General features: G+C 35.6%; 1 protein-coding gene across 1 annotated transcript in view; it reads left to right on the top strand.

Annotated features, from left to right (window-relative positions):
• Nucleotides 1-8187, top strand: part of PPP1R3A (protein phosphatase 1, regulatory subunit 3A) — a 77413-nt gene extending 69226 nt beyond the window's left edge. Inside the window, exons 2-4 of the mRNA XM_006882652.1 lie at nt 3627-3685; nt 3784-3908; nt 5824-8187. Of these exons, the coding sequence (XP_006882714.1) occupies nt 3627-3685; nt 3784-3908; nt 5824-8187 (2548 nt within the window). The remainder of the gene's footprint in view (nt 1-3626; nt 3686-3783; nt 3909-5823) is intronic.
• The last annotated feature ends 7879 nt before the right edge of the window (nt 8188-16066 follow it).

The raw sequence follows: 16066 nt of genomic DNA, 5'->3' as shown, positions 1-16066 counted from the left end.
TCTGTTCTGACAATTGCCTCTTTTTTCAAGTATAGGTTTCACATAAACACAATCAAACGTCCTGAGATTCCCATTCTTCTCAGAGTCAACCACAGTTATGAAACAGAGATAGACCTTCCTCTGCTATTCATTCCTTTCAGCCAAGTTTCATCTAACATGAGCTATAATATCCCTAATACCATGGCTTCTTCTAAACCCAGTCTGCACATCTTAGATTTTGAATATTGCATTAGAGCACCGAGAAGCCAAATCTAAAGGAAGAAGAAATCAAGAAAGTAAGGAACTGAACAGAAAATGTCAAAGGGCAACTTGAGAAGACAAATCAAGGTATTACGATGAAATGTGCAAAGAGCTGGAGTCAGAAAATCAAAAGGGCTGAACTCTTTCAGCATTTCTTAAGCTGAAGGAATTGAAAAACAAATTCAAGCCTGGTATGACAATACTTAAGGATGCTTTGGGCAGAATGTTAAATGATCCAAGAAACATTAAAAGAAGAAGGAAGGAGTATACAGAGTTGTTATAACAGAAAGAATTGGCTGACAGAAGAATTTCATGAAACAAAATGTGAGCAAGAGCCTGTGGTGATGAAGGAAGAAGTACAAGTGGCTCTGAAAGAACTGGCAAAAACAAGGCTCCAGAAGTTGACTGCATACCAAATGACATATTTCAACAAACAGACACCGCCCTGGATGTGCTCACTAAGTTGGACCATGAAATCTGGAGGACAGCACGCTGGCCAACTGACTGGAAGAGATCTATATTTGTTCCCATTCTAAAGAAAGGTGATCCAACAGAATGTAGAAATTATCGAACAATATCATTAATATTACATGCAAGCAAGACTCTGCTAAAAATTATAAAAAAATTATCGAAGCAACAGATCAACAGAGAATAGCATATACTGAATGTTTTAGGGTAACATATCCTATATATGTTCTTGAGATTGAGTTGGTTAATTGTATAGTTTAGTTCTTCTGCATCTTTGCTGAGTTTCTTTCTTGTCATATTATCTTTTCTTGACAGTGGTATATTGAAGTATCCTACTACTACTATGGTGTTTTCTATTTCTTTTTTCAATTCTATTAACTTTTGTAAAAATTTTGCAGCTCTATCATTTGGTGTATAGATATTTATTTATTATGTAGAAAGCATATGGATGGAATTTGGATTATTTTTATCCAATCTCTTATTCTTTTTCTCTTCACTGGTGCATTTAAACAATTCAAATCCCCTGTAATCATTGAGAGGCAATAGTTTATTGCTGTTATTTTTGAAAATATAAAGATTTTTAATATTACATTTCTTAATATGATTTTCAAATATATGTTGTGCCATTTTGATCTTTCCCCATTAGAGTTGTTTTGGTGTGGCTTTTTTTAAATTATATTTTATTACTTTTAAGGAACATTTATGGAGATTTTTGGATTTTCAAAGAGAGGCGTGAACTGGGCGGGGAGGGCTGGGCAGGGAAAAAAGTGGAACAATGAATTAATGGAATGTGGGTTGTTTTTTTAACAAAATAAAAGCATAAGAATATTTTTATTCACTAAAAAGTTCATCATTTGTTGGATGCATTGCTCATGCTCCGTGTGCCAGGCACCAAATTCCCAGAGAACTTTGATTCTGTTTCTACTTTTTCAGTTCCATTTCGTTCATCAGTTTGTGTGTCCTCATACTAATATCACACAATCTTAATCACTAAGTGTTTGTAAGAACGTCTAAAATCAGATAGTACAATTTGCCTTGTTATTTACCAAAAATATTCTAGAAATTATTTCCCACTCACTCTTCTCTTTTTGATCATTATCATAAAATTCAGTTTGAAAAATGGGTTTGGAATGTGGATTAGAATGGAATTCAATCTGTACGTAAATCTGAGAAAGAAATAATCATAATATCATCTATCTATGAACATGGTATTTCTCAATGTTTCTAGGACATCTTCAATAAAATGAATTGGAAGTAGGCTCCTTACTTTTGATTAAATCATTAAATGAAAGTCTTTTAAGGAATTGAGTTAGAAATAAAGTTGATTCAAATAATTTTGATTAGGTAAAAACAAACAAAACCCCCTTTGCCATGACTATTACTTTTCTTCTATAAATGATATTTCAGTATTGTTTTGGTTTTTTTTTATATTTCAGTATTGTTATAGGAATAATGAGGTAGCAGAGACAATAAAAGCTATGTAAGGTGTTGTTTCTAAACAGATAGACATTCTGGACAAGATAAATGTATACAGGAATATCAGCTTACAGCTTAAGAAATCTTTACATTGTTATTGATATCACTATTACTAGCTTACAGTTAAATTAATCTTTACTCATAAATCTACATTGTTCTTGATATAAAAATATTAAGATTTATAAATCCATTGAGTAAGTATTTTCCTAACAAAATTACAATTACACAAAAGTTATTTTCACTTATGTATTCACTGAAGGTATCAAACATTTTTTATAAAGTTATAATTGTTGTTGTTGTTGTTGTTATGTGCCGTCGAGTCACTTGAAAGTTATAATTAAACTTCATAAATATACATGAAACTGAAAATTTTCCTCTTACGTAATCAGGATTGGAAGAGTTTGCAATGATTTCATGAAATAAAATCAACTAAAATTTGGTATTACATTTTAATATTCCAATATTTTGATCAAAATTTCTATATGGTGATGATTAGACCCTATGATATAGATTGACTAGCCATTGTTGAACTTTCCTAATTTCTCTTGTTGTAGAAAAATTCTAAGAAATGTCATCAGAACAAAAATTTAGCTGATACAAGATAAGGTGGTGGCCAACATATCTGATAGATTGACCCATTCTATAATCATGCAAAAGTGGGCTTTTTACTAACATTTTCCCTACTGACTGTTATTAGCAAATCTAAATTCTAGAACTCTACAAATTTAGCTACAAACAGATTACATTAAAGAAAATTCGTGTTTATCTTTTTCAGCATGTGGAATACAGAAGAAATGAGAGTGTAACCTTAATAATTTTAAAGAAACAAAGTATGTGATTGCACAGGAGCAATCTGACATGCCATTTATAAAACGCCCTGTGGCAATATATATAAGTCTTTTAACTGAGGATAAATTTAGTTGCCTTTTTATGTTTTAGTTAGCTTGTGTTTTCTTCCTTTTCTAGAGACAGAGTTAATGTTATATCAGTTCAACTGAAAGAATTTTTAGTAAAATGGAATACAAAAAAATTAATAATTGAAATGTTAGAAAGCAATTTCCACAACCACAAATGGACTGTCAGTTCATAAAATTTATCATTTAAACCAAGAGAAAAATGTTCTTACTTTCAAAGATTAAATTCATGAATGATGGAATAATCTGCATGTATTTTTACTTTGGTTATATAAGTTTTAATATGGATACCATAGTTCCATTTACAAATATGGCATCATGTGAATTATTTTACAATGTTTCTACCAGAAATATTAACTGTTGCATCATTTCAAAAGATTTATTAGAAAAATGTTAAAGAATATTTTAAAATATGATAGGTTATAGAATGTCTTTGTCTCCTTATGGGTTTGTCTTTCCACTTATACAAAATATTTAAAAGACACACTCTGAGAAACAAAATTAACAACATTTTTCTAAATTTAACAGCAAAGAAGAATCAACAGCAGCATCCCAAGGGGATAACTTTGAGAATTTAAAGGTTACAGGTAATACGTATTCAATTTTTAAAAGAAAATCTTTTTCTTTTGTTACAAGCCTACGATTTAAAAAAGCTCACATATGTACAACTGCATTAACTTCTCAGATGCCTACATCCCAACAATTGTTTGTTCTCTGGAGGACAAGGAAGACTTGGAAACCAAGAATCAAAATGTGAAAGACGCACACAGGGAACATGATGAACATAATGAAAAGGAATTAGAGTTGATGGTAAGTGTTCTGGTTGCCACGGTATTAGAGAAGATGAATCCATTTATGCTTCAAAGATGCAGCAATGCCTGTCTTTCAATAGCTTCACCTAATATAATTTGCAAATGTGAATTCACAGCCTATTTTGTCCTCGCATCTCTAGTTGATCAACAAGGCACTTTGATTTCAGTATGTTGCTTCTGGTCTCTGCAGTGGCAAATTAATGACATTCATTTCTTATCTCTTTACCAGCGGCTCTGAGTAATAGTTGGTAGGAATTATAGGAGAGGTAGCACTATTCTGACGTGCATTTCTAATCTTTCTGACAAGTGTACACTTAGCATAAACTCCTCATCTATAAAATGAGAGAGCTGGACTAGATGCCTGCGAAGGTCCAATTTTCTAAGTATACGGCTCTTGCATTAGCTGCAATTTTTTCTCAACTTCCACCCTTCTGAGAGCCTCAAAGTTCTGTATCATTGTACTCAATTACCCAGTTGGAAGAAAATCGCCTGTGCCATAATTTTAGAATAGGAAACAAATTCTGTACTGTACAATTCAGTGTTAAATTTGTTATCATAAATTTCACACTTGGTGAACATCCAATCTATTTGGAATTTGGGGGATGCTTTAGAAAGTATTTCTTTTTTTTATCACAAAGTAAGAAATAGCAGTAAATGAGTCACATAATGCAATTTATTCTTTTACTGTATTTGGTTGGTGCGTCTATCATTGGAATACATAGATTCCTAATCATCTAAGATTAAAATGACGTTTGCCTCTTCAAATGTCAGAGCTGAAATGGAAAAGAAATAGAGCTCATCTCCTTCCCCACACATTTCTTCCACCCTTTTCTATAGTGATATGGAAGCTGCATCACTAAAGTATGCAATTTACTTTGCTCCAACTTTAAGAAATTACAAAGTTGTCACCCATTGTGAGAATTCTCACCAGCTGAAAGTTAACAGTGCCATTTTTTTTTCAAACCACAGAATATAATGAAAGATCCCTGAAAAAAAAATACATATTTCACCAATATACCTCATTACAATGAGCAGACTCAAATATAAAAGTTTGTTTAGAAGTTACTGAAATTGTACGTCCAATAAATGAACTGGGAGCTATAATTTAGATGCTAATTTGCTCCATGCTGACGTTAATGCATAAAACAATGAAGCTCTATAATAGATGGAAATACAACCAAATCTGTGGAACCCACAGGCATTGGCTTACAAGACAGCTGTGCAGTTGACAAGTAACATGAGCCTTATGTGAGAAGAAGGGGAAAACGTAAGATTTGCATATAATTATTGAGATCATGCAAATGTCAGTTATGAGGAAGAGGAAAAAAAAAACCACACAGGCTTCTCACTGTTAAATCCTGACAGTTGGCATCACTGAAGAGCTCAAATACATTTGAGTACCAGTTGGCAGAGGGTCATTAAAACAGAATTTGCAGAGACATTAACTCCCTCACTTTTCTTTGAGTGACGTTTTGCTATTAATAGTTTGCAGAAGCTTTGCAGAAAACATATTAATAAGAGAAACCGTAATGGGGGCACCTACAGCAAGTGTGAATGTAGGAAGGGGCACCCAGGAAGCTGCTCTCTAATTGATTAGCATGGAGCTATCAATGTGTATATCCTAAGTGAGGAGAAAGTGCAATGACAAGCAAGAATAGTTGAATAATACAATGTGATATTTGCAAGCTGGGAAGGAGAGTGATTAATTTTGGCCCTTTTCTTATTAATCTCATTCCCAAGTCATACTCTACAAGGATCTCCCCAAAACATCTGGCTTCTAGAGTTTGTGCAAAATCTACAATTAAAATGAGTCAAGGAAATCTACCAGATAATTACTGTGTTAATGCAATCTGTATCACTGCCTTTGTGTATTGAAAAATATCAGTTATTATTTTCTTTTTCCATCCCTAAAGATAAATGAACGCTTAATGCGAACTAGAAGTACTTCTTCCAGAGAAGAAAAAGATATATTTTCAACAGACCAAGACACTTTTCCAAATAAAACTGAAGATGTAGAGAAGAAGAAAATTCCGGGTGAAATCCATTCTGACTTTTGCAAAAGACCTTTGTCTCCAAGTTCATCAGCAGAAAGTACCTTCAAAGAAGAGTTTTACCACATTGAAAACCATTCCTCAGGAAACAAGTACAGTTATCGGCCCTCGAAGGAAATGACTTCAGGTATGGGGAAGATCAAAACTTCATTGCGGGATGCAAGTGGTGATGAATTAGTGCAATTACATATCAGCAGCAAAGAAGAGCTGGATGATAACGCTAATCCAGCCCAAGCGAGGGGTAGAGTGCAGATATCTTGTTCCTTCTCAGATCAAGTTGTGGCAGACAGTCTTAAAGAAAAACATAAAGGAGAACCCAAGATAACGGAAACCAAAGACTGGGAATATTTGAGGAGAGATTTCCATTTGGATGAATCTGCATATCTGGAAGAATCAACAGGAAACAGATCTTCCAAGAGAGATTACGGCAGTGAGGAAGATGAGGATGAGCAAAGAATACAGCTATACATTCACGAAAAAGGAAGCAACAATTTTCAGCCAATCTTTGATGATCAAGAAAAGAAGAAAAGTCCCTCTGAAGTAAGTGTGAGAGGGATAGGCGCTCATAGTAGAGACCAAACTGCTCTTCTGGACAAAGACACACTGATTCCCAGTTTGGAAGTAACAGCAGATAGGTTTCATTTACCTAGGACATATTTACGTCAGGAAGATGTATTAACAGCCCCACAGCATGAATTCACAACCAGTGAAGGAGTCACTTTTGAAGGGAGGCCAAGAAATGAAAATGCTCTGAGAAATGATTACCCTTTCCAAGTTGAGAAAGAAAAATCAGATCAGCTTGATCCTGAAGATCAGAATAAGAAAGTACAGCACAGACACAACTGGAATGTTCTGGAAAGTCAGGGGAAAGCAAGCGGGTGTAAGACAAATACAACAGAGCACATCAAAGAACAAGCAGACTGGGAAGACATGTGGGGGAAAAGAGATAACACAAGGAGTGTGAAAGGTACTCCTACAGAACAGTTGTTTACCTGCCAAGAAACAGTGCACTGTGCACTGTCTTCTCTAGCTGATCATGGTGTTACCGCAAAAGCAGAAGCGGGTACAGCTTGTATAATTAAGACAACATCAGAGAGTACTCTAGAAAGCATGTCTGCTAGAGAAAAAGCAATAATTGCCAAGCTACCTCAAGAGACAGCACGAAGTGACAGGCCCATCGAGGAAAAGGAAACAGCGTTTGATCCCCATGAAGGGAGAAATGATGATTCACATTATCCCCTTTGTCAACGGGACACAGTAGGTGTAATCTATGACAACGATTTTGAAAAGGAATCCCAGTTAGGTGTTTGTGATGTACGGGGAGATGAAATGGAGAGGGAAGAAGCCAGGCCTATGTACAATTGTAGGAGAATACACGGCAGAGAGAAAAGTGGCATTGGAAAGAATAGGTCTGCAGATGAATCCTTACAGGTCATTACTGGAAACCATAATACAGCTTCAAAACAGGGTTTACATTTGGAAATGTTGCCAAAAGGTGGAAAAATATTTTCAGAAAATAGAGATCATGGGCAAGTCCAAGATTTATCGATGAGAACAGACTTTGATGTCCTTGCTCCTGCTGCTTTTAATTCAGACACTAGCAGAGATTCTCAGAATGTGTCTCCTGCATCCAATGACCACACTAAAACTTCAGTGCCATCTTACGAACCAGCAACTCATGTAAAGAACACAAATGCTACTGTGACTGTACAGTCTAATTCTATGAGATCAAAATATAACAGTCATACAACAGCTGAAACCCTGGGTAATGAGAAGCACTATCATCCTGAAGACATTTCCCCAAGTTCAAGAATAGTGACTTCTAGTAGATGTTTAGGAAAGATTTTCCAAAAAGGAGAATGCAGTTTAGAGAAATCTCTAGGGCCAATGATTTTAATCAGTGAGCCCTCTGAGCATAAGGAAGAGGCAAGGCGTGGAAATGAAGGGTTACTAAATTACGGACAAGCAGTATGCCCTTCAAGTGCCAAGGAATGTGATAACTCCGCCTCTGCCAGTTTCCTGGCCCAAGAAAGTCAAGCTCAAAGCAGTGAGTCTCTGCTTTCAAAGTACATCAATTCGAAAATACCTTATTTCCTGTTGTTTCTGATATTTCTTATAACCATCTACCACTATGACTTCATGATTGGCTTAGCATTCTACCTTTTCTCATTGTACTGGCTATCCTGGAAACGGGAGAGACAAAGGGAGTCTGTCAAAAAAGAGTAACCTCAGCCATAGAGCCACTCTCTTTTACAATGTAAGCTATTTTGTCCCAAACATTTGGATTGGTGAGAGAGACTTGACTATTCATTGTTCAAAGAGCCAGTGCAGTTTTTCTCTTGAAGGATCATTTGAAAAGGAATGCGTATGAAGTTTGCTCCTTCATATAAGTAATTATTCTATATAGGACCATTATGTTTGGATCATTAAATACCTATATGAATATGAGATCTGAAGCACGTCAAGTTGAAATTAGGTACAGCTGTTGCTCCTTAGCAGGTTATGAAGTTGCAATGCTTCGTGTCTCTTCACTACTTAAAGTGCCATTTCTTGCATTCATTTCTTTTACAATAAGCTTCCTATTTTTTTCTCCCTCGAGAATATTTCTCCCCCTCCGGTTTTTAAAAATAGATAAAACGTGGACAATGACAGAAGGACTCTGTTGGTCTTTTAGTAATGACCATGAAATTCGCACTTACCACTGTATCCTTACATTTTGATAGAGCAGAGTTCTTTCACCTTACATATCATATTTTCAAGAACAGCACTCATGTACATTGAAATGTGTTTAAATAGAAGAAACTCATTATGTTTGCATGGGTAATGCCTTAAACACATACTTTATACTTCCTTTTTACTTCCAAAGTCAGGACATCCGTAAGCTGAGTCTGACAAAGACCGAGACAATTGGGAAATTATCTTTCAATTCTACACGATTTTGTAGGTACCCTGTCTTTAAGAGATTTTTCCTTTTCTCTTGTAAAGGGAGACTGTGCTACATAGTTGAACAGTTTCAATGTCAAGTATTATTCAGAGATGAAAATTTAAATTAAAAACTCTACAAGCGTTGCTTAAGAATGAATTTGTACCTATAAATGCATAAAGTATCAAATGATCATCATAATAAAAAATGAATTGCAAATAAACTGTTTCTTCTACCTGGAAGTATTTTTTTTTCTTCAAGCAAATTTTTAACCTTTTCTCAGTATAAGACAGTGAATTATCACCAAGGTTGTATTTAGAGAACTAACAACTAGTTGTTGATGGTAGTGATTATGTGACTATCATATTAGAAGGTGAAACAGTGAAACTTTATGTTGCCAAAATAATTAGGACTCTGAAGCAGAAATAAATATCCAATATAGGAGAAACTTTAGCTATTTTTATTATCTTTGGCCAAGTATGTGAAATAAATGACACTAATAACTTTAGGGAACTAGGAATAATGCAAGGATTCATACTCAATAGACTTCAACTACCGCTTATCGAGTGGCTACTGTATGTCCTCAATGGGATGGATTTGACACAGTTGCAGGGCAACAGTGGGCTTGACGCTGGTGGAGATCACGGAGACGGCGCAGGAGAGAGGAGGTTTCAACTACTGTTCATAGGATCCTTATGAGTCTTAGGTGACTCCACATCATCCAGCATTAACAACACCACTATATGTAAAAGACTCCCCAGTGGAAAGTTAAGTAACTTAAGCATTGAGGTGCTCAAGGACAGGTCTGCAAACCCCCTTTTTTTGAAACTGTGTAGTAAATAAAGCTAATTCTCAGGGAGTTGACATCGATATGTAGTGTGCTACTTTTGAATTGACTGAGAATGTACTTGGACTATTCCTTCTCCTTACTGACTTCTTTGATGGAATGTGTAATATCGATATTAAAAAAGAAAAAGTAATGTTTTTATGCCTCAATGCTGTAAAAGTAAATTCAATGAGTCAAGCCTCTGTTAAATGTAATCCCACACATTTCAGAGATATGCGTTCATGGGAAGACAGAGTAAGAATAAAACACTTAAACTGACTTTAACCTGGTAGTAGATTATTTCTTTTCTTTTCTTTAGGTAAACAACTATTTCCAAAGCCCCTAACTGCATGCTTGTCTCAAGTCCCATTCAGAGTGAGTGCTTAAACTCACAGTTGAACAAATACAAACATCCTGAAGTAGGACTTGAGGCAAATGTTTGAGGAAGCATATTTTCATGAAGTCCAAGTGGAATTCTGTAGCCTGTCCTAAGAATATTAGCTCTAAAATTACCGATCTGATAATTTTATTGACAGGTAAATTATTTTGGAGTTATTACCAACATTTGGTCATTTCTGAATGATATGACTTTTTCTTTCTGTCTTTAAGGGTTTCAGTCAATATGCCATGTTTTAGTAATGTGAAGAATAAAGATATATTACATTATTAACACAGGTGACTGCATGTAACTCTCCCCTTTAAAGAATAATGTAACCTCTTTTATCTCTTCTCTTTGACTTTCAGTGACTTTACCTTCTAAGTCCTCTCATATATATTTGTAAAATGATAATAGCAGTTTCAAAGGCTTTCAAATTCCCCATTGTATATATCTCTGCATGCAGAATAGCAATAATTGGTTATTTAATGAGTTTCAAACTTAATTTACAAAGAGCTTAAAATAAAATCATAAGTACACGTGAAACTACAGATTGGTGAAGAAGTGCATCTTTATAAGTTGTTTGGGACACATCTGTATGTTGAACAAGAGCAAATGATCTTAATAAGAACCACCTATGAGCCGTCAACAGCAATTTTTAGAAGTATAGCAGCCTTGCTATGTCTTTCCAAGTATCATTTAAGAAGCAAAACAAAACAAAACAAAAAGGGTGGCAAGAATATAAACAGAGATGCATTTTATATTGACTTCAGAAATTGGTTGAGAAAGAACATGCTAAACATATATATTTGCAAGTCAAACAACTTTAGCTAGTACAAAGAATAATATTTTAAAAACTCATCCCATAACAGTTGTAGTAGGAAATTTCTCAGAGTTAGAGGTTAATGAATCAGTGGAATTATAACATTACTCTTGAGTTTTAATGGAACAGTAAGTAAATACAAGATGCTTGTTTTCTTATGGAGTGATAGTTTATTGCTCTCATGGTTAAGTGGGAAACTTATAAGTGTTCTAATCCAATGTGGCAAATAAAGGCAATTTTCATTTTTCTAAGTAGCAGTCATGATCCTTTCTTAAACTAATTTTTCTTTTATAAATATTCTTTTCTCAAACCAGACCTATTTTCTTCTTCAGGCTTACATCATGCATAAATCAAATCAAACCAAACATTGGAAAAACGGCATGAGAACTGGTAAAGATTGGAGACTTGGTGCTTGCAGTGTATGTTAATTAGCTGATTTCTGTAATCAGGATCTCTGATTTTTCAAACTGAATAGAGAAACTGGAGCATTTAATAAGACTCCTATTGTTTGAATCTTGTCTTAGTTCCCATGGAACTGAGAAGTAAGTTTGGTTTTTATTCTGCAAAGAAGATATAAAACAAATATGAAACAATGCTGCTCCAGGACCTTCACACTCATTCACCTCAAGCCAGAGGCCCTTGGTCAACTCTTCCTTTGGTTTCTGAAGCACAGTAGGAGATTGCTCACCTTTGTGGAGATGCAGGTGGATTTGAACCACCAGGGAGAACCTGCCTTTGGCTTAGCAGTGCAACTCCTGTGGACTGTTACTGCTAAAGAAGATTATTTTTATTTGACTAAGTTCATTTCCACAACCAGCACCTGGCCTAGTTTTCACAGCTGCTATTGAGTTTCTCAAGCAATTCTTTCCAGAGATGAAATCAATCTGGTTCCTAGGCATACTATCAGGTGAGATCCACGTGTATAGCCTGCGTTTATGTTTCTTATAAAGTGTATTTGCAATGAATTAAGTCATTGATTGTACCAATTTCTGTCATTCTATTTCTAGCTTCACTACTGCCACCAAGTCCATGTCTTCCAACTACTGATACTTCTCTATTCCCAACTTTTGCATTCCGGTCACCCATTATTATTAATGCATCTTGATTGCGTGCTCAATCAATCTCTTCTCTCTCTGATGGCAAAAGTTGGTAGAAATCTATTTCCTCCTCTTTGGCTCTGGTTGTTGGTGCATATATATGAATGATGGTGGTATTCACTGGACTTCCTTGTATGTGTATGAATATTATCCTGTCACTCACAACATTGTATTTCAAGACATCTAGATATGATTTTTTCACTTTGAAAGAAACTCCATTTTTATTCACCTTTTCATCTCCAACATATTATATATCATATGATCAAGTGACTCAAACTATCTCATGCCATCCCTCTCATTTCTCCAATACCTCGTATGTCAATATTTATGTGTTCCATTTCTTTCTTAACAATATCCAGTTTTCATGGTTCTTACATTTCTTGTTCCAATCATTAGTATCTGTTTACAAATGTTCTTTTTCCTCTGTGTTTCCATACTTAAGGGCTCAGCCTCAGATGCCATACCTTTCAGTCCGTGATCTATTATACATAGGGTTTTTGAAGGCCTGCTATTTCAGAAGTGGATGGCCAATCCTTCTTCCTAGTCTGTCTTCATTTGAATGCTCAGATTGAAAGTCAAGATCAAGAAAACAAAGATTCTCAGCACTGGGTCGACTGGTACATCATGATAGATGGTGAAGAGATTGAGATTGTTAACACTTTTAGTTTGCTTGTCTCCACAATCAACACTCTTGGTACCAGCAGCCAGGAAATTAAAGGATGGATTGCACTGGGAAAGTCTGCTGACAGAAACCTCTCCAAAGTACTGAAGAGCTGTGATGTCAGTCTGGAGACTAAGGTGCATCTGATTCAGGTCATAGTCTTTGCAATTACTTGCTATGCATCAGAAGGCTGGACAATGACTAGGGATAATAGAAGGAGAATTGATGTCTTTGAGCTGTGGTGTTGGAGAAGAGTATGGTATATACATACCATAGACTACTGGGAAAACAAACAGCTTCATCCTAGAGTTTGTGAGACTAGCTTGCTTCTTGGAGGCAAGGATTCTGAAGTTTCATCTGACATACTTTGGACATATTGCAAAGAGGGACCAATCCTTGGAGATGGACGTCAAGCTTGGGAGGGTGGAGGGACAGTACAAGAGAGGAAGACTTTTGATGAGATGGTTTGATTCAATAACTAGCGTAATGGGGGTAGGTGTTTCAGAGACAATAGGATTGGTGTAGTATAGAGCAAGGTTTAGGACTATTGTACATAGTGCCACTATGAGTCACAGGCAACTTGATGGCACATAGAGACGACGACAATAACGAGAAGTTCTTTTGCTTACTTTGTTCCATTGTCATAATACTTTGTAATCAAAGTAATGACAGCATAATGTTTTTATCCATTCAAAACGTATTTGATTACTCTATTTCTTTTACTTTCCCCCTAAACTTTTTAAGTGCATGTTTAATTTTCACTGAAATGTAAGCCTAGATTTCAATACTCCTATGTTGCGTAATATATGACAATATTGTAGTGTGTTAGCATCTTATTAAAAATTTCTCTATAAAAAGCTACATTTCATTTTTTTGTCTTTTCTATTCATGCATTTGCTAAGTTTATAAATATCTCCAATTTTGAAACTATAAAACAATACATTTTGTAAGGATTTATGGGGGGAAGTCTCTGTCTTTTCTTTACATACCCAATCTTTTATATGTATGATAATAAAAAGGGACATGAATAAATCAATCGTGGATATAGAGATATTGGATTTTATTTATTAGTGATGTCTGGCATATTACTTTGTCAGCTGAGTTTAATGTCTAAGCTATGTAATCTTGGATTAAATCAATGTATCTTCCATTTTATCTCCTGAACCATCCAGTCATATTCTCCACTGACTCTTGTTTTGAAACTTCTAGCAGAAATATGCTATGCTCACTGGGTCCTCTAGAATCCATGTTCCTCATGCTGCCCTCCCCCGCCCCACCCCCCCATACCTACCTCTACTCCTCTCTACCAATTCAAATTCTGAGAATTCACTTTCTTTCAATTTCCTATTGTGCTCGGTAAGGAATTGCACTGCCAATGGAAAGGTATGTAGTTTGAATCCACCAGCTTCTTGGGAAGAACGTGGGCAATTTCTTCTTGTGAGATTTACTGCCTCTGAAAACCTGCTATGGGTTGGTGCCAACTTGATGATATGCAACAACAACAATTCTGCTTGGAGAGAAATCTTACCAACCATATTGGATTTCCATTCAATAATTTGTAGATACTTTGGCTTATGACCTGAATTACAGTCCCTGCATTGAAACAACACTCTTCCCACATTCCACTTGTGACTCTCATTTTCTTTCATCCTTATGACCTACACCTTTCTGCCTTCTGAACTTTCTCCCTGGACAATTGTTTTCTCTTTGATCTTGTGTGATTGATTCTTCTACACTGTGAGTATTTTCCAGTGTTACTGTTCACCTTGTAAGCGGTTGTTTGATACAAAGTTAAACCATACTCCCAGATCGAGAGGGTGGTGACGAAGTCCATGGTCTTAAGGGCTTTATCTGTCACTATCAGCCCAGCATGCCTGGCCACTCTAATGATTTTAAGTTTTGTTCCATGATTTTCTCCCAATATCTCCACAACTCTCTACTCTGATCCCTTTCGAGTGTCAGCAGTGGGGCCAGGCGTCCTCCACTTCTTCTGGACTCAACGGTTGCGGAGGCTAATGTTTGCATGATCCATTAGCCCTTTGGTCCGTTAGTCCTAATTCTTTTGAAGTGTCTTTGATTTTCTTTGTTCTGCTTTGTCTCTGACAGGGAGAGATCAAGAGTTGCACATTGGATGGATTGCTGCTCACAAGCTTTTAAAACTCTAGTCACTACTCACCAAAGTAGGATGTAGAACATTGTTTTTTGGTGGATTGTCTTCAAATTCTCATGCACAGCCCAAGTTTCCTCCTTCTTTAAACCTTGTACAACTGTGTCACCTGGTGGGACCCTCACTTGATATTTAACCCTCCTTGCAGGCACCGGGCATCATCCTAACTGGACTTTCTTCTCATTCAGAAGAGAAATAATGATTTCCATTCTTTCCCATCAACCCTTTCAGATCCAGGTTAGTGTGAGAGACACATAGAAATCCTCAATCAATACCTAGGAAGTCGAATTGAATTGCAATGATGTGTACTTTCTCTTCTCTTCTTGAAATGTGCATAGCATCCTCTGAGGTCCGAATTAAAAATTAACAATAATCTTAACAAAAAAGTGGGAGGGGTAAAAAGCTTGGACATTTTAACAAATTCTGAAAGAGGATCTTTTTTAGAAAGGCAAAGTAAGCACAAAGAAGCAAGAAAGAATAGTTCAGAGTTGGTTTTTTTTTAATGTAGGAAAGAGAGAAACAATTATTTATCTCCATTTTTAAGAATGAATTGGTTTTCTGTATTTCTTAATTCTTCGTAATAGAGGAACGATTTCCTTATTCTATACTGTGGTAGATAATATTCAAGATAATATATAAAGACATAAAGAATGTATGCCTAAAAGCACCAGCTAGCGTGGAAATGAAAAGAAGAAGATGTGTTTTTACACGAAGTAGCACAGTAGTTTAAGACCAACAAACATCACAAGGTATAAAGTGTAAGAAATTCAATCCCGTCAACTGCTGCCATGCCCTTTAAAATTGGCTCCTCTGTCAATTTCACAGCTGTGCTGTACGTCAAGCTTTAGGGTAAGTAAATAGAACTAGTAAAAATAGGCAGTGGATTTTTTTAAAAAGAAAATATTGTTCTGATTAACATGTAAGATGGTGTGTGTTTATGTGTGTGTACTTGTATACATGAACATAAAAATATATATACACATATACATAATGACAGTGAATATAATCTACTGTGTGTAGTGATGAACATAGTAAGCGAAATCTGATCATTTACTTTGGAAAGTCATTTTATCAGTTTACATGTGAAATTAAAATGTTAACACAAAGATATGTCCATATTTGAGGTAGAGTTATAAGAAAAGCAGTGGATGTCCTAGAAATACAGTAACAAATCATACAGCAACTTAAAGCCATCAGCAATTAGTCTTTTAAGACTTAAGCAGCAGCCATAT

This window comes from Elephantulus edwardii, unplaced genomic scaffold (assembly GCF_000299155.1).
Source record: "Elephantulus edwardii isolate Elephantulus edwardi_28Jun2011 unplaced genomic scaffold, EleEdw1.0 scaffold00022, whole genome shotgun sequence".
NCBI lineage: Eukaryota > Metazoa > Chordata > Mammalia > Macroscelidea > Macroscelididae > Elephantulus > Elephantulus edwardii.
The sequence above is the reverse complement of the archived record's forward strand: the minus strand, read 5'-3'. Positions and strand labels throughout refer to the sequence as shown.